We start from the raw sequence: 23,036 nt of genomic DNA, 5'->3' as shown, positions 1-23,036 counted from the left end.
TCACCAGACAACCTGACAGCGTTGTTGCAACACGTCGTCCGTGTTGACGTCACCTGGCGTGACGTGTCTGCGTCAACACAACAGAACATGGCGGACCCTGAGGAAGACGCTCTGCAGGGCAGCTGGTGAGAGAGCGTCTATTACCGGACTAACATCAGGACAGGCGGGCTTTAACGGCTGTCAAACAGTCCTGTCGGTTTCACCGGACTGTATTGAACGTTTAGTAACTAGAGATGAGTCTGCTGACGGTGATGTAACCGGAAACCAGCCCGGTAACCGTTAGTGCTAGCTTTAAACTAGCAGCTAGCAGCTAGCTGGAGATGAGCTGGTTCTGATCAGCAGCCTGCTGGTTACACAGACTCAGACTCAGAGACTCAGACTCAGAGACTCAGACTCAGACTCAGAGGTTCAGACTCAGAGGCTCAGACTCAGAGGTTCAGACTCAGAGGTTCAGACTCAGAGGTTCAGACTCAGAGGCTCAGACTCAGAGACTCGGAGACTCAGACTCAGAGACTCAGAGACTCAGACTCAGAGACTCAGACTCAGACTCAGAGACTCAGACTCAGACTCAGAGACTCAGACTCAGACTCAGAGACTCAGACTCAGAGACTCAGAGACTCAGACTCAGAGACTCAGAGAGAGATCCGTCTCAGTGTTTCTGTTTTCATCTCTTTATTACTCGCGTTGACATGTTTGGAGACAAAATCTGCTCAGCCAGCAAGTTAACTAGAACTAGAGATATAGATAGACAGACAGAGAGCCGGTGTTCTGTTCTGCTTCCCTTTAAATCCAGAACCTCAGACCTGAACCTCTCTGAACCTCAGACCTGAACCTGAACCTCTCTGAACCTCTCTGAACCTGAACCTCAGACCTGAACCTCTCTGAACCTCAGACCTGAACCTCTCTGAACCTCTCTGAACCTCAGACCTGAATCTCTCTGAACCTCAGACCTGAACCTGAACCTCTCTGAACCTCTCTGAATCTCAGACCTGAACCTCTCTGAACCTCAGACCTGAACCTCTCTGAACCTCAGACCTGAACCTGAACCTCTCTGAACCTCTCTGAACCTCAGATCTGAACCTCTCTGAACCTTAGACCTGAACCTCCAACCTGAACCTCCAACCTGAACCTCAGACCTGAACTGAACCTCAAACTTGAACCTCAGACTTGAACCTCAGACCTGAACCTCAGACCTGGACCTCAGACCTGAACCTCAGACCTGGACCTCAGACCTGAACCAGCTCCAGGTTGTTCCTCTGGTGCACGGATGCAGGTTTGGTTCCAACATTAGTGGACTCATGTTAACGGGGGTTTAGGTGTCCTCCTGTGAAATACTTAATTTCCTGCGTTCTGGTGATTTTTCTGAACCAGTTTCTGGTGAAATGTTTTTATTTATCTGAAGGAACATCGATGTTTGTTCTTTTATGTTTTGTCCAAATAGTAATTATTTTAGTGGAGTAAGACAGAACTGAAGAAAGCATCATAATACGAGTCATTCCTTTAAAGTCCTGCTTGTAAAACTTGAATGGATGTTAACGTCCATTAATGCAGCTGTATTACTGTATTACTGTTCCGTAGCCGATCCGGGTTCACACATCTACATCCTGCCATCCCTCCCTCTGGGTGTCTGTGTGAGGAAGTCGGTCCAACTGTTTCACTTCCGCTCTCATCAGATGTCCTCTGCAAGCACATTTAAAAAAATGAAAGTTAGAAACAGGAAGAAATGTAAGGCCAGATTCAATAATGTTAAAGAATGCACATGCTTGACTGCATGGGATTTCTGTCAGCCGCCACAAGATTCAGGCGGCAGGTGGCAATTAAAAATATTAAAATATAATGGAATATAATGCAGTAAAGCTCTCTAATATTAATTTTCTCATTTATTCCCTGCTGAGTCAACGCCCACATGTAGTCAGGATTTACTCAGTCATCCTCTTTTGTGTCCTTTGATTGGGGAAGTAACCTCTTTAAATGTGCATGTGTCACTTCTTCACCTCAATGATGCATTCATTCATTTTAATTAATTTATAAACGTATGGACTTTAATAGTTCATATTTATTTCAGCACGATTTCTGCTCGGCTTCAAAACTTTCTGCACATTCAAAACAAATCCCAGATCTACATGTGTTCTCTGAGAAGTCGAGGAAGTTGAGAAAAAATAGACGTAATTTTATGAAAATAAAGTCATAGCATTTTGAGAAAAAAGTCATAATATTATGAGTAAAACATTGTAATATGTGGAGGAAAAAAATACTTAATATGTCTAGAATAAAGTTGTAATTTAATGAGAATAAAGTCATACGTCAAGAAAAAAAGTCGTAATATTAGAAGAATAAAGTCGTAATATGTTGAGGAAAAAAGACGTAATATTATGTCCAGAATAAAATCGTAATTTAATGAGGATACAGTCATAATATGCCCCGAAAAAAAGTTATAATATTATGAGGATATAGTGGTAATTTTACGAGGAAAGAATTAGAGAATTTAATACTCTGTAGTAGTAAACAGTTGAGAGTAGGGCTGCACGATTATGGCCAAAAAGCTCATCACCATTAATTTCATCAATATTCAGATCACGATTATTTATCACAATCATTCATTGATTTTAGGGACAAAACATTTTTATTGCACTTTCAAATCAAATCTTTGCATCAAAATAAGACTGGTTCTTATTCACAGAGCATCTCCTAGAAGCAAACGACAGCTCCCCAAAGGTGAAGCCCAAACTGTTGGCCGGCTGTTAGTGTAGGAAGCGTCTGATTTGATATGAACACGGCGCGCATTTTAAACGTCAATAACACAATCGATCACGTTCATTCAATCGTGGGAACCCAAAATCGTGATCATGATTAATATTTGATTAATAGCGCAGTTCAAGATGAGAGCAGTCGTGTGTCAGGTTTCACCAATAAGCACCTGATATTCTTATTATTATTATTATTATTATTATTATCAGAAAAAATGAAACCAGTTATTATGAGTCAATATAAGGCAGCAGCTGGAGAACATCTGGGGACCTGGTTTTCTCCAGACAGCTGAGATCAAAGCTCAGTCATGATGACGTGAAAGGCAGCCAGACTCTAACAGAGCAAAGGAGCTACAGGTCGGAGGAAAGACGCCTCACTGCAGTCCAGACTTTATATGACTGTGTTAGATATTAGAGCAACTTTTACTCCTGTCCTCCCCGTGGACTCCTCCTCCACCAGCAGCCAGCTCTCTGCTCCGTCTTCTTTCAGTTTTATGGCTGATTGAGACATTTTTGCGTCTATTAGTCAAGTTCTAGCCGTTCTTATTGATTACCACCGAAGCTCCGCTGCCCAAACAATAGCTGCTCTCATGTAATATGCTTAACATTATATGATTAAATAACCTTGAAGTTGTCAGTAAACTATTGGACTTGTCGTGACTCAGAGAGCTGGGCGTATGGAGATAAATATCATCATAAATGAATTCCCTTATCTTTATGTGTCATCATCATATCTGCCTGGAATGGAAACTCACCGGTTAACTCATCGACACGTTTCACTGCATTTAGTCATTTCATTATTGTGGTCATTTGTAGAACAACAATTACATGGGATTATATAGATATTAATAAACATTTAGTTAACAAAACGTCCAACATAATTACAAGTGCTCATTACAAATTGACCAAAGTGACGGCTTCAAATTTATGATTTTGTGCGACCAGCATTCAACAGACCTTTTTCCACAGCAGACATTGTGACACGTGGCAGCAGGAAAAGCACAGGTGTATTTAATGACATTAATTATGGCTGCATTCCTCTCAGGGGAGGTCCTGGTACTTTGCGTGCTGTTTCCACTCTCGCTGGAATAACATACTGTCTGGGACACTCAGTGACATCGTTAATGTTATCAACTCCACCTGTACTTTTCTGGCAACGACAAGTTGAAATGTGTGCTGTGAAAAAGGTCTATCATCATTTAATGTTTGATTTGAAGTGACTCAAATAACTGCAAACTTTGTTACTTTATTGTTTAATCTCACATTTAAACCACTAATCATTTCAGAATCAGCTAAATGTGTCTTTATTCACAATATAAATAGACTTTATGATGACTTTACAACCATTGTGGGAACTGTTGATACTTATTATTGAAATCTTGTCTTTGTTTTTATGAACATTTAGACTTCTGTTTCAGCTCTTTTTGTAATTGTGTGCTGGTCTTGTGTGTGTCTCTCTTCAGGGACCAGGATCTAGCTGAGGCTCTGGACTCGGGCGGCTCCGACATGGAGATGGAGAGAGGGGTCATCCAGGTCCAGGAGCACTCGGCTCAGCACAGGGCCAAGATGTGGAAGGTGAGAAGCATGTCAGGAGTCCGTGAATACATACTGGAAGTGACTGCCTGTTACAAAAAGCAGTTTCACTTTGAAATGTAAAAGTTGAATATTAGCAATGTTCAAGATATTGTGTTTGAATTGAAATCAGTAAAGCTTCCAGGGTAGGATTTACACCGACCTACCCTCCGTCTGGCCTTGATGCCCCGCCCACACTGCCCCGGCTGATTTAGCTGTTTTCTCCTCCGTCTTTCCTGTCTATGTTTTTTATGCACCAGTGTCTTTCGTTGAGATTCTGAATTCTTATTGGGCAACATCAAGTGAAACGCTGCGCACGTAACCAGCGGTGGGTTAGATTTTGAGCCTGGTATGAACTGCTGGAAAACCTCTATCACGAGATTTAGACACAAATGTTACCCCAGGATTCCACCGGGCACAGCTGTTCCTGCTGCGACATGTTCCTGCTGCGCCGTGTTCCTGCTGCGACGTGTTCCTGCTGCGACGTGTTCCTGCTGCGACGTGTTCCTGCTGCGCCGTGTTCCTGCTGCGACGTGTTCCTGCTGCGACGTGTTCCTGCTGCGTCGTGTTCCTGCTGCGACGTGTTCCTACTGCGACGTGTTCCTGCTGCGATGTGTTCCGTGTTCCTGCTGCGACGTGTTCCGTGTTCCTGCTGCGACGTGTTCCGGCTGCGACGTGTTCCGTGTTCCTGCTGCGACGTGTTCCGTGTTCCTGCTGCGACGTGTTCCGTGTTCCTGCTGCGATGTGTTCCGGCTGCGACGTGTTCCTGCTGCGACATGTTCCGTGTTCCTGCTGCGACGTGTTCCGTGTTCCTGCTGCGACGTGTTCCGTGTTCCTGCTGCGACGTGTTCCTACTGTGACGTGGCGACGTGTTCCTGCTGCGGCGTGTTCCTGCTGCGGCGTGTTCCTGCTGCGGCGTGTTCCGGCTGCGACGTGGCCACAATGCTTGTGATTCCACCAGACGCACCGCAGTGCGTTTCCGAAGCGTCCCAGAAGAGTCTCCGCTCGGCTCCGTTTAAAATACTTAACCATTTTTGACGGAGTGTCTCCTTTGCTGGTTGAGGGGATGCACCCAAAATGCGAGCCTTCTCCTCCTACTAACGGGCGCTGTTTATGAAATATAGATACAAAATAATCATGAGGATGAATGTATTTTTTAGGGATGTTAAGCAGCCCTAATATTTTTAACAACTCAAACACAGCCAGAAATCTTTGATCCATGTCGTTCACAACTAGACTTTTAACGGTATTAACTTTGTCGTTAGGCTGCAGCACAACAAAAGTGGGAAATAACAACGATAAACTACTTACAAATATTGGTAATTTGTAAATGCTTTATTTATTTATTTATTTATTCATTTAACTGATCATCATTAACCCTTATTTTAAATTCATTATATCCGTGGACTTTAAATCATTGTTTTATGTGATGGCCTTGCTGCCCTGACATTTGGCCTTTGTGCCCTCAAAAAATAATTGACAAACACCTACGACCAAGTGGCCTAACCTCTGAAATGATAAAAGTCGAGGCCTGATTGTTTCTATTGTTAGAGTCCACGTGTCGTAAAGGTTAGAACGACGAGTCAACAGACTGGAAAGACCAGCGTCTCAGGCTCATATAATGTAAAGGACATCATGTCTCTGTGTGACACACCCGAGATTAAGGCATCAGTTCTGTGTGAAACAACATACCAACAACATATTTTACAGGCTAATTATGAGGCCAAATGCTGAAAGGTTAACCAACCAACCAACTCTTAGGTGGTGCAGCTTGTAATCATTCTCATCTGGTAAATAACTAAAGTTCATTTATAAAAAAAAAGAAGATATTACTGTGATTTCTGTTTGTCTGTGAATATCACACGTTAATATCTGAAGCCGTACAGCTACATCTCTAGTTGTTCATTAGTGGAGCATCAGTGGAGTCACAGATCAGTGTCAGTCTTTGTCATGTGTTTTATAGCTGTATATATATTTGTATATGTATATGTACTGTATATAGCTGCATGTTTAGAAATGATTCCTTCTTTTGTGTCGGCAGATCGCTCTAAATGTCTCTGGCAAAGGGGACAGCCTGTCTCCGTGGGACGGCGTCCTGGATTTACCAGAACAGACCCTCATTCACAACCGCAGTCAACAGCTGATCGGTGAGTAAACCAATGTGCTCCTAATTCCTCCACACAATCCAGGATTTTAGAATTACTGCTGATAAAAGTACGTAGTCAGCACAAAACAACGAGGTGAATTAAGTTCAGCAGCGAGCTGTTGATGAAAAGAACCAAATATAATTTAACCAAGACATAAAGTAATAGAAAGTCCACGTACAAAATAGTAATAATACAATTATTATTGGGTCAATACACCTCCTAGGATGTTGGGTTATTTAGACGAGGATTAGTCCTTTTAGAGAGGTGATCTGGTTTGTGCCGTTTACTTTAAAGAACTCCACTGATTTAACTCATCAGAGTCTGTATACAGGTGTTGGGGAGTCCTACTGCATACGTGTTGCATATAGTTGTATAAAGATTTTTATGGCTGCAGAAGAAGCTGCACAAAATCACACAAAAAAAGAAAGACTGCAAGTTTGAAAATGAGAAACATCTGGAGGACTTGGAGAGAAGTGATGTTACCAGACCGCTGTAGCTCGAGGCGACGTTAGCCGCTACTAGTGGTGCATTCTCGTGCTCCTCGGATGGTCTCATTTCCTGAGATGGGAAGTCGTTCTTCCGTCTTCGGTATGTTCGTGAGCTTTGAGTTTTAATGTGGAAACACCATTGACGCTACAAAGAAGATGTGTAGTATTATAATGCTCAAAGCGTTTAAACTCCGGCTGTCAAAGAGATGATAAGGCGTTAACGCAAATTAATTTTAACGCCACTAAGTTCTTCAATGCATTAACGCAACTACTTTTACTGCTCTGTTTTAAAGCTAGAGTGAAAATACTGGTATCATATGAAACTATAAAACCTGATGAATCCATCGGTACTAACCATGTCATACTAGCTCACCATGAAGGAGGCTAAATAACGCTCCAAACTTACACTAAATTTGGCGAGGAATTGATTTCCAATAATAAATATATACATACATTTGCATAAAGCAGCATATTTGTCCACTCCCATGTTGATAAGAGGATTAAATACTTTAAGGTACATTTAGAACAGTTAAAAAATGTGAGATTGATTTGCGATTAATCACGATTAACTATGGACAATCATGCGATTAACTGCCCGAGTTTAACGACACGTTGATTTGCTGTTTCCAGTATTTATGTGACAACGAAGATTCATTGCCTAAAACCACTAAAATATTGCTTAACCTGACTTGTTATCAGGGTTAATGCTAATAAATAATCTACGGTTACAACCTAATACCGTATTACAAAGTACATTACCATCAACCCAACCTTTACTTCTTGTTTCTGCGTAACATGACGTCAACTCGGCAAGTCGTGTACCAACATTTCCGCCAACTTTCTGAGTTGTTGTTCCGACTTGAGGGGGCGTTGGCGTGAATTTTCACAGCAGAGAAGAAGAGAAGAAGAAGAAGAGAAGGTTGTGTGTTCATTATGGGCCAATATCTGAAGAAGATCGTCATCATTTCAGAGGAACAAATGACTTTTATTAGTCTGCTCAAGCTGACAACACGATATGGTACAGCTCAAAATAGAAAACCTCTTATGAGAGCGGTGCCCAGAAACACAAGATATACAGAAGAAGTGCTCTTTTCATGCATTATTTAACAGTAGAGCTAAACCTATGATTAGATTTCTACATTCTACATTTCTCTGCTTCTTGTTTTTGAATGTGGATGTTCCACTTTTGTTGGTGATGTTTGTATAAAGAGGTTCTGTGTTGGTTCCCATGTTTAGACCAGCTGGACGTATCAGAGGAAGAGAGGAGTGACATGGTGTCTGATGTCGAGTCAGTCATCACTTTCTACTGTAAGTCCCGAAACATTTCCTTCAGCCCGGAGCTGAGCTGGCCGCACCTCCTCAAACCTCTGCTGGGCCTTCACCTTCCCCGCAGCGACCTCTACAACTGCTTCTACGCCGTCATGAACAAATACATCCCCAGGTGAGCTGAAAGCCTCTTTCACACATTCAGTCTGTCCCTGAAACGTTCAGGAACATTTCCTGCATCGGCTCCTGTGTGAATGAGAGCAGGGATCGATATTTGATATTCAGGGAAGCGAGCGAACCAATCACAAGACTGAATGCACGACTTGTTTACAGCATTTACTCCAATGCTTTTGCAGGTGATTTGATAACTAACAATAAATAAATATGTGAAAACTGTCCGAAAAATATTAGTAAAATATGTGAAGTAATAGTTAAAACTGTCCAAAAAAATATCCGGAAAAATGTCTGAAAAATATCCAAAAAAATATGTGGAAAAAAATCTAAAAATATTAGTAAAAATTGTGAAAACTGTCCGACAAATATGTGAAAAATGTCCTAAAAAACAGCTCCTCGTCTGCCATGTTCCTGAAAATACCAAGAGACGTCTTCCGCCGCATAGATATAGAAACGTAGATACATCGTTTGTGATTAGACGTGCCATCTTGGAGTTGGTCAAGATCCGCTAGTAAACAAATAGAATGTGTTATTGAGAGATGCAGACTTCTCTACAAAATCAACTGTAATTTGCTTAATTCTGAACCGATTTTCATAAAATGTAGTTTGTTAGAATTGTGAGAAATTGAACATGATATGATGCAGATGCATAGTGGCAACGTACAGAGAGCAAAGTGCACACGTAGCACCGGCATTGCCCCATCTTCTTCTTCTTCTTCTTCTGTTGTGTTTTATGGCGGTTGGCATCCATAAGTGTTGCTGCTGGACTGTCCCTCGCCCCATCTATTCCAGCATTACCATGGCATGTGTGAAAAGGCGCAAGAGAGAAATGTTTCTGTATGTAGTGCATTGTGAATAACATCACTGGCGGTGCCTGAAAGGTTATCCCAGTAATTTACCAGGAGCTATGACTTGAGTTGTAAAGAGTGTTTGTCCGTTTCAGGGACTGCGTACCAAGCGGCCGACCCTTCCACCTGTACAGACTGCTGCTGCAGTACCACGAGCCGGAGCTCTGCTCCTTCCTGGACACCAAAAAGATCACACCGGACTCCTACGCCATCAACTGGGTACGGGCTGTCTTCTCCGAGTCATTCCGACATGTAATTCTGACCGTGTCTGAACTCCTGTCCGTGTTTATGTTTCCTCCATAGATGGGCAGTCTGTTCTCCAGCCACTGCCCCGCCGACGTCACCCAGGCCTTGTGGGACTGCTACCTCCGGCAGGCTGACCCCTTCCTCATCTTCTTCCTCATGCTCATCATCCTCGTCAACGCCAAGTAGGCAGCCGCTAGTGGAAGCTACACAGAGACGTGATCAATCTGAGGAACCTTTAATGTAAAGTTTGATTTGTGTTTGTGTGATTTCCCCTCAGAGAGGCCATCCTAACACAAGAAGGAGTCAGCAGGGAGGACATCATCAGTAAGTTTGACCTACTGCTGTTTTATTTGTGGCTTTGTTCTCATGTTGAACTCTGGAGTTAAACGAGAGGTTTTCTTTACCACAGAAATGCTGGAAGAGTCTCCTTCTCACCTGGAAGCAGAGGACATTGAAGATCTGTTTTCTCTGGCTCAGTATTACCAGAGTAAGACGCCTCTGTCTCTCAGAAAGGTAACGAGCTGTTTGTGTTCGGTACATCTGGAGTAGAGCTGACAGAGCTGCACAAGAGGACTCATTGTTTGATTGTGTGTTCGGTAGATGAACCAGAATCTGTTTGGTAGCAGCCTGGTGGCTCTGAAAGAAGAGGACACTGACCTGAGTCAGGCTCTGTGTCTCCCTGTGTCTGTCCCCGAGATCCTGCAGGCCAACCAGCTGCAGCAGGTCAGTATTAACACTCAGCTTACTATTCACTAAAGTTCTCCATGTGAGTAGAAAGAAAGAGAAGATAATGTAATAATTAGGGATATCACGATACCAGAAATGTAATAGTCGATACCAGAGGTTTGGACTCGAGTCAGACTGGAGTCACACATTTGACTTTATACTCGACCTGACAAAATCAAATGCAACTTGCAACTCAACTTGGACTTAAGACCAGTGACTTGGGACTTCACTTGGACTTGAGCCTCTTGACTTGAAAAGCCCTCAGCCCAAAGCTGAAAAACTGTTATTTAAAAAGTGTGTGCGTGATTTGTGTGACTCTGAGTGATCAAACAAACCTCTTTTGGATGCGAAAAAATGCTGTCCGAATTTTGCCATCGACTTGGTACCGAATCATCGGTTCTCGTGATAATAATGTATTTTCCTTTCAGGACGGGGTTCGTTTCTTTGTGGTGGATTGTCGGCCTGCAGAGCAGTACAACGCTGGCCACCTGTCCACGGCCTTCCACCTGGACTCTGACCTGGTGAGAGGAGACAACACTGATGTTCTGTGTTAATGTGTATGGGAACATATTCATGTTTACAGAGTAATAAATGTGTTTTCTCTTCTTCTCCCAGATGCTCCAGAACCCGTCTGAGTTCGCTCTCTCTGTGAAGTCCCTGCTGGAGGCCCAGAAACAGTCTCTGGAATCGGGCTCCATCGCCAGCGGAGAGCACCTGTGCTTCATGGGCAGCGGGAGGGAGGAGGAGGACATGTACATGAACATGGTGCTGGCCCACTTCCTGCAGGTGAGGGACATGAGAAGAGAAGAATCAACATTGGTGCTCTGAGGTTATCTGCATCTTTACTAATTAACGCTTTTCTGTTACAGAAAAACAAAGAATATGTCAGCATTGCTAAAGGAGGTTTCATGGGTAAGTAGGAGAACATGAAGAATACTGAGACACGCGGGGTCATGAGCTTTAAACTCTGTGTAGATCCACGACTAAAACTTCACAGAAAAACAAATATCCACATGTTCTTCTCGTCAGAATGATAAAGCTGTGTGTATGCCTGGTTCTGTTTTATAACTTCATAATATTATGTAACTAGGTTTAATTGCCCGAACCTCATTCCCAGCTGTCATTATCAAGGTTTCCACAGTACTCACATCAAAACAGACTTTATAAAAAGCTTCACATTAAATGCTAAGATGAAAAGAATATCACTATAGGCAAATAAAATGCTGCCTCTGATGTGAACAAAAGAAAACACAAGTAATACATTGAAATAAAGTTTTGATGCACAATTGCTGTGAAGACAAAAAAGAAAATCACACAATCTGTGAAATTGGCAATGTAAACAATGCTTTATTATTAGATTATGTCTCTCACCCTGTGTTGGAGTCCAAATTATGATTTTTAATATTAACTTTAACATGGCTTTTTGACCACTGAGAGACATTTCATTTCATTATTCTACTTTAATATCAACCCTTATGTACGTCAACAACAATTTGTTTGTGGAAAAGATGAAAACGCAGCACAAAACGGTCTGAATAAGAAAGGAAAATAAAAATAGCCAATGAAAGAAGTCAGTGGACTCTGAGGGAAGGTCAACCTCACATGGTCTGATGTTTGCTTTAGGTGCACACATTCTTATAAATTATAATTATAAATATAAATTATAAATACACGTTTATGTTGGGAAATGGCGAATGTATGTTTTCTTTGTGTGAATACATCGTTTATGTATATTTGGCCCAGTTTGGATATCAGTGAGGAGTGTAAACTCAGTGAGGTTTGTGTGATTTCAGCGCTCCAGAAGCACCTGGTAGACATGAACATCGAAGGTCTGGACTCTTCATACCTCCACTGGATCGTCAGCACGTCAGGATCTCACAGCAGCCTCAGCTCTGCCGACGTACGTAGACACAAACATTTAGACTAATTAGTAGAAGATCAGTGAAGTTTGTCTTCAGCTCCGTGTTGGGCACACTTTGACTTCTTCTTTCCCTGATACAGGGAGAGTCACTAAGCAGCCCCGGAGACGGTAAAGGAGTCAAGTCTTTGGTCAACAAAATGACGTTCGCTCTGAAGTCCAAGTCGGTAAACGTAAAGGAGAAGATGATCAGCTTCATCGAGAACACCTCCACGCCCGTAGAAAGGTGAGGTCCTACTTCCTCCTCTGAATCCCTCACTGAGAAACCTCCACCCCTCAAACACAAAACTCTCATCCTTCGCTTTTTCTTCTTCAAGGGTTTATAGTTTAAGTTTTCTACAATTTAAAATTGTAAGGCCTCAATTTAATATTCATCAAAATTTCAAAATGTTCAAAATGATTCCTCTCATAAATAAAATAGTAAAAATAAGAATGAAATCACTTTATTAAGAAAGCAAATGTTACACTTTGTTTTCAGTTCACGATAAATTCCACCAAAGTTTAATAATAAACATTTATTAGGTGCTGCTTTGTCATTTGAGTTTAATACATATTTAATAGAGCTGTCAAAGTTAACGCAATAATAACGCATTAATGCAACTTGTTACAATCTTTAGGTTGTAGCGGCTCAGTTCTAAAGCTAGAGTGAAGATACTGGTATCATATGAAACTAGAAAAACCTGATGAATCCATCGGTACCAACCATGTCATACTAGCTGGTCATGAAGGAGGTTAAATAACGCTCCAAACTTACACTAAAATGTGGCGAGGAAAAACTGTCATGTCCATTTTCAAAGGGGTCCCTTGACCTCTGACCTCCAGATCAGTGAATGTAAATGGGTTCTATGGGTACCCACGAGTCTCCCCTTTACAGACATGCCCACTTTATGATAATCACATGCAGTTTGGGGGCAAGTCATAGTCAAGTCAGCACACTGACACACTGACAGCTGTTGTTGCCTGTTGGGCTGCAGTTTGACATGTTATGATTGGAGCAGATTGTTTTATGCTAAATGCAGTACCTGTGAGGGTTTCTGGATCAATATCTGTCATTGTTTTGTGTTGTTAAATGATTTACAATAATAAATATATACATACATTTTGCATAAAGCAGCATATTTGTCCACTCCCATGTTGATAAGAGGATTAAATACTTGACAAATCTCCCTTTAAGGTTCATTTAGAACAGATAAAAAAATGTTGCGTTTAAGAAATTAGTGGCGTTAATGTGTTATCGCGTTAACTTTGACAGCCCTATTTTTTTAACAATACTTAAATAAGAACATACATCAATACACCTCTGTAACATTCATGCTCACAATATGACTCCGTACATAACACAACCATTAAGACACACAACAACCCACACCGAATCTAATACATACGCTGGCTCTACATTTCATCTCTTACATAATTGAGAATATAAATCACTCAACTGATCCATTAAATCTCTAATCAAGTGTGATGAATAGTTCTCTACGTCTATCACATCTACATCTATCATCACATCTTAGAGAACGAGCCTGTATAAAAGGCTGAAGTGTCCCTCTGACTGGACTGATGTGAACGACGACTCTGTGGTCATTTGATGGCTGTAAACTGACATTTAGTTGTTCTGTATTTTAATATAAGTGTACCATACCTTGTGCCTTATTCCACGCTAGAATGTCTTTCAATCTGCCCTGGCCAGAGAAGGTGATTCCAGATCGGTAAGAGCTCCCTGACATCGAGCTGTTTGTCACCAAGCATGCCCACAAACTGGCTGTAGAGCGACCCGCACCAGTCCGCCGGGCTGTAGGAGACACAGTGTCACATTAACGCATGCTACCCAACACCTCTCTCACTCATGTTAACGGCACCACCACACGTACGAGAGGTTTCAGATCTGTCTTCATGCTTTCACTAACAACGCTCAGCGCTGCTGAAGCTGCTCAGGAAGCTCCAAGCCGTCTGTACATCCACAATATCTCCGGTGTTTTTAGGTAGAACCTTTAGCTTCACTTCTGTCTGCTTGGAGATGCACTTAACAGTCTGTCTTTCCATTTCATTGTTGTTCTTCTAGACCAGGGGTCAGCAACCTTTAATATCAAAAGAGACATTTTAAACAAAAAAAAATCTGTCTGGAGCCACGAAACATGTGATCATTGTGATGAAGGTAACACAGTTTACAGTCTAAGTATATAGTATATAAGTATAATGCAGTGAGGGCCAAAGAGACAATGTACTACGAGTATTAGGGCCACATTGAGGGAAAAAACATCTGAGATTTACACAATAAAGTCATAATATTACCAGAAAAAAAGTCATATGACGAGAATAAAGTCATAACGTTACGAGAAAAAAGTCAGAAGTTTACGAGAATAAAGTCATAATATAACGAGAATAAAGTCATAAATTGAGAATAAAGTCAGAAGTTTACGAGAAAAAAAGAAAATAACACGTAAAATTACTTCTTTATAATATTACAACTTTATTCTCTAAATCTCCGATTTATTATTTTTTTCTCAATGTGGCCCTAATACTCCGTCGTACCGTCGTCCCATAGACCTACAACAATGATAAATGTAAACAAAAAGCAGTTATTGATTTCCATGTTTAAAACTCCACAGGGAGCCGCTGGAGAGGAGCTGAAGAGCTGCAGGTTGCTGACCCCTGAACTAGATGATAGTCAGGGCTATGCACAATAAAACACTAGAACCAGTTAAAAACAAACCCTGTGATTTCAAATAGCCCTGAATATCATCCCCTGACTAATGTAGCTCTGCTGGAGTATAAATGTCTCATTTAACTTCTGTCTTTATATTTAACAGCATCACCCGGCAGTAGTGGGCTCAGGAGGTCTTCATGCCATCGCTATCTGTGTGCAGCCTCGTTGTTCTGTGTATTTAATGTGACTTCTCATGTTCCTTCACATCCTTCTCTCAGTGCTGATGTGACTCTCTAAGATGTCCTGTTGTGTTTTATCTCCAGACATGTGAGCAGCAGCGACCGCGTCGGCAAACCGTACCGCGGGGTGAAGCCCGTCTTCAGTATTGGTGATGAGGAGGAGTATGATACAGGTAAACTGTACGGAGGAGTAACGCTGCCACGCCAGATAAAGAAATCACATCAGTATCATGTTATAACGTTTGTAACGTGAAAGTTTATTGTTATAACAGAATGTTTTTTTTTATGGAGGACGGAACCTGCCGATTAAAAACGACATAAATGTCTCGATACATAAATAAATATGTCATTAAATATAATATATAATTATATAAATATATAATATTAAAAATAAATGTGTCCATTAATTAATTGATAAAATGTGACATAAATTGATATTTCTGTTTTAATTTGCTTCATTATTTATTTATATTTGTATTAATTCTCTAATTTATTTACTCTTCTGTGTCATGACACTCGTTGAGTGACAGTCCCTTCATTTGCATAATGAAGCAGAAATACATAAAAATACAGAAAGAAAAGAATACAGAAATAAATAAGTTTGGGGAAATAAATAAGGGGTGAAATGCAAAGGGAAAATCATGCAGAAATAAATAAATACATACATTAAAAAATAAATAAAACAATAAATAAAAAATAAATGCAAAATTACATAAATAAATTTAAAATGTAATAAGAATAAATAAATAAATGGGAAAATGAAACCAAAGAGTAAATAAATAAGGGAATTGATACAAATATATAAATAAATAAAAAAGCAAATTAAAACAGAAATATTAATTTATTTCAAATTTTTTTAATGGCTACATTTATTTTTTATATAATTTTTGCCACATTTAATGACATATTTATGTATTTATCGAGTCATTTATTTATATAGTTACTTATTTTTGATTTTAGAAGGTTCTGTCCTCTGTAGTTTTTTCCTGTTATTACGACATACAAGCTTATAACGTCATAGCCAGAAACGTTTCTGGTTATAACAATGTGCTGTTTATCATGTTATAACATGAAACGTTTCAAGTTAAAACGTGATAACTTATTGTTATTATTTTCACATTATTATGACATACAAACGTTATAACAAGAAAATGTATGGTCGCCGTCTGGTTTTAACGTGATACTGATCTGTTTTTCTTTTTCTGCCGTGGCAGCGACACTAAGGGGCTGTTGGAAACATATTTAAATAATGTGATGACTTTTATTTTGAAAAACACCGTATGCATCTAATGCTCCCCCCTCCTCCCCTCCAGATGAGATCGACAGCTCGTCCATGTCAGACGATGACAGGAAGGAGATCGTCAACGTCCAGACGTGGACAAACAAACCAGACGTAAAGCATCACATTCCATGTAACGAGGTGAAAGAAACCGGTCACATGTTCCCCAGGTGAGTCGCCGCATGAATGGATTTAATAAAGTGAGTAAAATGATTCCTCACATGACACTATGACACCCTGACACGCCTCCTCCCCAGCTGTCATCGGGTGTACAAGGCTGGAAGTTGTACTTAAATGTGACTCATCCCCACTTCCTTAAAAATGAATGAACAGCAGGCGTCGCAGTAATCCATGAATCCATGAGTCGTAACACCGACTCTGTTAACCTGTTGTTGTTGTTGTTGTTGTTCTTGCAGCCACTTGTTGATCACAGCGACTCACATGTACTGCCTGCGGGAGATCGCGTCGAGGAAAGGCTTCGCCTACATCCAGTCCAGACAAGCACTGAACTCCGTGGTGAAGATCACGTCCAAAAAGAAGCACCCAGAACTGATCACGTTCAAGTTTGGCACCAACAACTCGGCTGGAGTGGAGATATCGGCAGTAGAGAGGTGCTTGTTGACAGATTTCACATTTCAAGACTGTCTATTTTTTATTTATGACTAGAAAAACTCAACACTCAGTGCTGAGCTGCATCTCAAATTAATCTTCAGGTTCCAGCTTTCAGATGATATTCACCACTTCTATGTGACATCTACTGTTGACGTGCTATCTCCCCCTAAAGACCACCTGCACCCCCCTAAAAGAAGTCTAAAACGGGTCTATTGTGGGTCTCAGAGGGTTAATCGTTTAGGATTAACCCTCCTAAGGATATTAAAAACTCTTTACAGAAGCTTGACAGAGAATATGTTTCTGTTTGTTGGTAGTTGATCTCACTTCCTCTGTTTTCCCTCCTCTCAGATATTTGATACCCAACGCCGGCGACGCCACCAAGGTCATTAAGCAGCAGATCATGAAGGTCCTGGACGCTCTGGAGAGCTCGTAAAGAGAGACGACGAGGTTGTCGTAGTCTGGACACAAACTGTAAGAAGAGTCTCTGTCTGCCGAGAGTGAAACCTCCCGTCTCGTCTCTCTCTCCCTGCTGGACGGAGCGGTGCGGTGTTGACTGTGAAGCGGCGTGTCGGTGTTTGGGACTTGGTGGACACGCTGCTGGCTGCCGGCCTGACGGACCGGCTGTGTGTTGAAATACTTTAGGTGCTCCCACAGTCATGCAACCATTCTCTTAAGTTAAAAATATATTATTATACTGTATGTTTCTTTATCATTGATAAAAACATGGGATCTCATTAGAGTGCAATTCTACTTTGGCAACTTTTGGCCTTAAAGTAGCGTACGGACCGACCTGTTCAACCACTACAGGACTGACCTTTTCCTTTCACTTAAAGGGATAGTTCAGGTGTTTCTCAGTGGGGTTGTATGAGGTTCTTCTCCATAGTCAGTGTATTATTACAGTAGATGGAGTCAGCAGAAACAGACGTGAGCAAAGTAATGTCCTGCTGTGGACGGAGGCAGCAGCTAAACAGATTATAGACACCTAAATAATCCCTTTCTGACGGGGAACTGAAGCTGTTATCTTTGCTCTCTTCAAAGCCACCACACTCCATTCACAAAAACAGTCATTTTACCTGTCAGAACACAGGAGTAGCTGATCTAACGCTGCTTCCATCGGTTAGTTTATGTTATTGTGAGACTTTGGTGTTTTAAAGGGTTAGTTCAGATTCACTAGAGTCTGTTTCTCTAAACTGGGGGCGTGCCGACTGCCATCTACTGTAGGCCTGTCAATAAATACTCTAAATTTGAATATATATTTGAATAGTGAAAAAGCAGCAACAGATATTCGATTGTAAAAAAGAAGCATCACTACTGCAGCTGTCTGCCTCACGAGCACAGAATGCACCGCATGACGGGAGTCACACAACGTCACTTTAATTAGTTGAAAATTGAATGTAACATTAGGAGATTAAAGTGGTGAATTTACTCGATAAAACTCACAAATTAACAAGAAAATAACTTGGATATTCTCTGAGATTAAAGTGAAAAATTTACGAGAAGAATTCACTAATTTACAAGAAAAAACTCAGACATTCTCTGAGATTTAAGTGATAATTTCACAAGAAAAAACTCACAAATGAATGAGAAAAAAAACTTAAATATTCTCTGATATTAAGGTGGTAAATTTACAAGAAAAAAATCTCAAATTTACGAGACCAAAACTTTAATATTCTTTGAGATTAAAGTGGTAAATTTAAGAGAAGAAATCACATATTTACAAGAAAAAAACTTGGATATTTTCTTAGATTAAAGTCGTAAATATACAAGAAAAAACTTGGACATTCTCTGATATTTAAGTGGTACTTTCACAAGAAAAAACTCACAAATGAATGATAAAAAAACATAAATATTCTCTGATATTAAGGGGTTAATTTACAAGAAAAAAATCTCAAATTTATGAGACCAAAACTTGAATATTCTTTGAGATTAAAGTGGTAAATTAAAGAGAAAAGCTCAAACTAAATGAGGAATAATTCAACAACGACCGTACTGATGGAGAGAACTCGGCCACAGAGAGTTGAAGATTATTATTTTATTGAGCTAAGGGGTGGATGGGTTAATCCTAATCTACCGTAGTTAATACACTGACTATGGAGAAGTAGCTCATACAACCTGACTTCAAACTCTCCCTTTTAAACATCTCAGTTCTGACTGTCTTGTTTTGTAGTGACCAGTTCTGCAGCTCAGTCGTGTCTCTTAGTTTTTCCTCTCAGAGTAGATTTAATGATCATTGATCTGGTTAAAGGAAGTTAATGCGTCAGCCAGCTCAAACATTAACATGCACATCCCCCCCATGACATGAGTCGGGTTTCTTAACTGTTTGTGATAACTCTGATTTCCCAGCAGGCCGGCCGCCTTAAATAGAAACTGTTTGAGGGTGTTTATAACAGCGTCATGTATATATTGTGTTAACTGCTCTATATTGGCTCAGACCTTTGCAATGTTTGATTTTGAAAGCATATCCTGATTGTTAGAAGATGCAGTGAAACTTAAACCAGACGTTCCCCTTTTACAGAGTTCCTAATGAGTTATAACGTCATCTCATAGCAGTCTGATGTAGCTCACAGAAAGCAGCGCTCGCAGCCCCTCTGGATTACGTCAGTATTACATCAGGAGCTCCGGTGGCTGTAGTTATTAAAGAGCCTGAGCACCTCAGTATTTATCATCCCATTCAGATTCAGTATGTGAAAGATCCCCCCCCCCCCTCGTTAACCTGATAGAAATGTCCAGGTGAGATGGATCGAGGCTGTTACTGTAACTGAAGCAACGCCGCTGTGCTTTTCACTTCCAGTTCCAGCTCTGAAAGGAACGGAAAGATAATGTGTAAAGTCATTATATATCTCTGTTTTCATCTCAGTCCTCCATTAGTCTGAACTAAGCAGCTTTAGTTTGCTTGCCACTGTTGCCTTCGGCCTCATGCCTGTGATGATGATGATGATGGTGGTGATGATGATGTGTGATATTGGCACCAGCAGTGGCAACACATCACCGTATATCTCTGCTGCTTCTCTTCTAATCTTTAACTCTGTTTTCAAACTTTTCTTCTCTCCGTTCTCGCTCACTCGTTCATCAGCGTTGAAGTCGAGTCGCGTCGGCAGCCTGAGTTTAAAGTGCTGACGGCTCCAGTTGAAACTTCTGTCCAGAGAGGGTTTACTATTATTATTATTATTATTATTATTATTATTATTATTATTATTAATATTATTATTGTCTTTTAAAAATCAATGAGGGGAGAGTTAAAAACATGGCACATTTAGAATATGGACGACAAAAACTAAAACTTGTAGACTCAAATCTGTGACGGTGTATCGGGGCCATTGAAGGTTTAAACTTTAAAATTACGGAGCCGAGGAAGGGGGGTAATGTTCAGAGAAAAAACTCTGAATTTATGAGATTGAAGTCGTAAATTTATGTGAAATTTACAAGAAAAAAACTTGAATATTTTCTGAGATTAAAGTGGTTAAATTACAAGAAAAGAACAGTCACAAATTTACAAGAAAAAACTTAAATATTTTCTGAGATTAAAATGGTAAATTTACGAGAAAAAACTCACAAATTTATGAGAAAAAAAAATTGAGTATTCTCTTAGATTAAAGTGATAAATTTAAGAGAAAAAAATAATTTACTAGAAAAAAAACTTAAATTTACGAGAAAAAACTCACAAATTTTACAAAAAAAACAATTCAGATATTCTCTGAGATTAAAGTCATAAATTTATGAAAAGAAAACTTTCAAAATATTTTTTTTTTGTTAAGGAACCACATCGCTTTGCAAGGTTGGATCAACCTCATCACTAAACAGACGCCGCAGTGAAACACCGCGGTAACGTGAGCCAGAGAATTTCTGCATTTTTTTCTTGCAGATGTATGACTTTATAATCTCAGAGAATATTCTGGGTTTTTTTTGTCGTAAATTCTGAGTTTTTTCTCTGAATATTAACCCCCCCCCGGCTCCATAATTCTTTTATTTTATTTATCTTTCTTCACTCTAGTCTCTCATAGCATTCCCATGTAATCATAATCATGCATCGTGCTGTAATTTAGTGATATCTCTTGTCAGTATTGACCGGAACGGAATTCGGTAACATCGCCGCCGGAGGACGTCGCCGCTAGTCGAAATGCAACATGTCTCGAGTGTAATTTGCACCTTACTGTACTGCTATTATTTTCTAAGCGTTTCTGTTTTTAATAAATGGAGATTATTCGACTGCAGTGTGTGGAAATGTTTCCTCTATGTTGGAAAGGAGCTATTTTCAGAACAATTACTGCCATGTGTTCAAATACTAGAATGTAACTAAGTACATTTACCCAGGTACTGTACAGTTTTCCATTTGATGCTTCCTTATACTTCTACTCCACTAGATCTCAGAAGGAAATATTGTACTTTTTACTGCACTATATTTATTTTTTACTTACAGTTACTAATTATTTTTTATATATAAAAAGTACAATATACATAAACTTAGTAGTATCTAATCTTGTAGTAATCTAAAATTCCCAAACACCAACATTAAAATGTTCTTACATGTATTAATTTGTGATAATAACAGAATAATATAGTATTCTATAAAAATATAACACTTTGAAAGGAATAAGAAACAGGTTTATTTTGCCAAGTACATACAGATTTACAAGTAAAAAAAACTTGGATATTCTCTGAGATTAAAGTGGTAAATTTATGAGAAAAAAATCTTAATTTACAAGAAAAAGTGCATATTCTCTGTGATAAAAGAGGTACATTTACAAGAAAAAAACAAAAATTTACAAGAAAAAACCTGGATATTCTGTAAAATTAAAGTGGTAAATTTACTAGAAAAAACTCACAAAATTTACGAGAAAAAAATTGAATATTCTCTGATGTTAAAGAGGTAAATTTACAAGAAAAGATTCACAAATTTACAAGAAAAAAAGTCTGATGTTCTTTGAAATTAAAGTGTATCATTTAACTCCACTTTAGTTACTTGACACTTACTAGTTACTTTATTATATATATTATATATAAAAAAGCACAATATACATAAACCTAGTAGTGTCTAATCCAATAATAATCTAACATGCTTAACTCCAATGTATTAATTAGTGATAAAAAAACTGAATAATATAATATTCTATAATAATATAACACTTTGAAAGAAATCAGAGCGGGTTTATTTTGCCAAGTACATAACATTTTAATTTGGTTTTATGCAGCTCTCTCAATGTATTTACGAAGAATAGAAATAACAGCTAGGTACAATAAATATAATAATAAAAATAAAATGTCTATATACAAGTCAAATGTTCTGGAAGTTAAAAACAATACAAGAAAGGAGCCTTCTGTATAATGAGTACATTTTACTTTTACATAAGTACATTTTTCTACTAATACTTTTGTACTTTTACTTAAGTAATATTTTTAATTGAGGATGTTTTCTTGTAATGGAGTATTTGTTTTATACTTTTCCTACGTCTACATTTACTAAAGTAAACGATCGTAATGAGTACTTCCTCCACCTCTGACTAGAACAAATAAAAGCTGTTTTTATTTCTGATTACTGTTAACAAGTCATAGTGAAACAGGAATATTATAATTTCTGTTTGTGTTGGAAAGTAAAGTAAAACAAATCCTGCAGGAAGCTCAACAGCCAGAGGCCACATGAAGAGTTAATGTGGTCTCCTCTGTCTTTAGATTTAAATAAAGTTTCATTCAAAATGTCTGTTCAGAGATAGTTCTATATAGTGTAAATAAACATTATATTCATTGTTAATAATGAGTAATATTATATGAAATATGTTATTATTAACTTTATATGTGTTGCTGATTAACCAATCAGGAAAGAGGTACATTGATTCTGATTGGCCGCAAAACACCCACCCCTGATGACGTAACTTCTCCTTTAAACTTCACAATAAAGGTTTTGAACTTTACATAAACTCTAATAATATGTCATAGAGTGACTTTAAGTCAGATAAACAATACATTTTGATGTAGAAATCATCACTATATTAAATGTAATTATTAATGACATTATGGGATCTGCTATTCCGAACTATTGTGTTGTAATGTACCTAGAGAACATCGAAGAGGTTGTGCATGGAGCAGATAGATATCTGACAAACATTCTGCTTATAGCCAGCAAAAAAGCTAC

The 23,036-nt window shown here is 39.3% G+C and overlaps 1 protein-coding gene across 2 annotated transcripts; it reads left to right on the top strand.

Moving 5' to 3' along the window:
* tbc1d23 (TBC1 domain family, member 23) lies at window positions 1–18,423 on the top strand. 2 transcript variants are annotated; one of them, XM_037771062.1, is made up of 19 exons: window positions 1–125; window positions 4,211–4,322; window positions 6,361–6,466; window positions 8,191–8,395; window positions 9,338–9,461; window positions 9,546–9,670; window positions 9,766–9,812; window positions 9,898–10,001; window positions 10,089–10,211; window positions 10,643–10,735; window positions 10,830–11,000; window positions 11,084–11,126; window positions 12,008–12,114; window positions 12,216–12,358; window positions 13,797–13,841; window positions 15,103–15,191; window positions 16,332–16,467; window positions 16,714–16,908; window positions 17,258–18,423. In XM_037771062.1, exons 1-19 carry the CDS (start codon window positions 88–90, stop codon window positions 17,340–17,342), a joined length of 2,091 nt encoding a protein of 696 aa, XP_037626990.1. In that variant the 5' UTR covers window positions 1–87; the 3' UTR covers window positions 17,343–18,423. The 2 variants fall into 2 exon arrangements, with proteins under 2 accessions (XP_037626990.1, XP_037626991.1); XM_037771063.1 differs by lacking the exon at window positions 13,797–13,841.
* The last annotated feature ends 4,613 nt before the right edge of the window (window positions 18,424–23,036 follow it).

This window comes from Sebastes umbrosus, chromosome 5, assembly GCF_015220745.1.
Source record: "Sebastes umbrosus isolate fSebUmb1 chromosome 5, fSebUmb1.pri, whole genome shotgun sequence".
Classification (NCBI taxonomy): Eukaryota; Metazoa; Chordata; class Actinopteri; order Perciformes; family Sebastidae; genus Sebastes; species Sebastes umbrosus.
Note: the sequence above shows the minus strand (reverse complement) of the source record. Positions and strands in the feature narration are given on the sequence as shown.

Bases quoted from the DNA above. Each gene is read 5' to 3' on its own strand.
- tbc1d23 (XM_037771062.1), top strand. From the start codon at position 88: ATGGCGGACCCTGAGGAAGACGCTCTGCAGGGCAGCTG. The intron at 9,462-9,545 runs GTACGGGCTGTC...TTTCCTCCATAG, and splicing joins ACTCCTACGCCATCAACTGG to ATGGGCAGTCTGTTCTCCAG. The intron at 13,842-15,102 runs GTAAGAGCTCCC...TTTTATCTCCAG, and splicing joins GAGAAGGTGATTCCAGATCG to ACATGTGAGCAGCAGCGACC.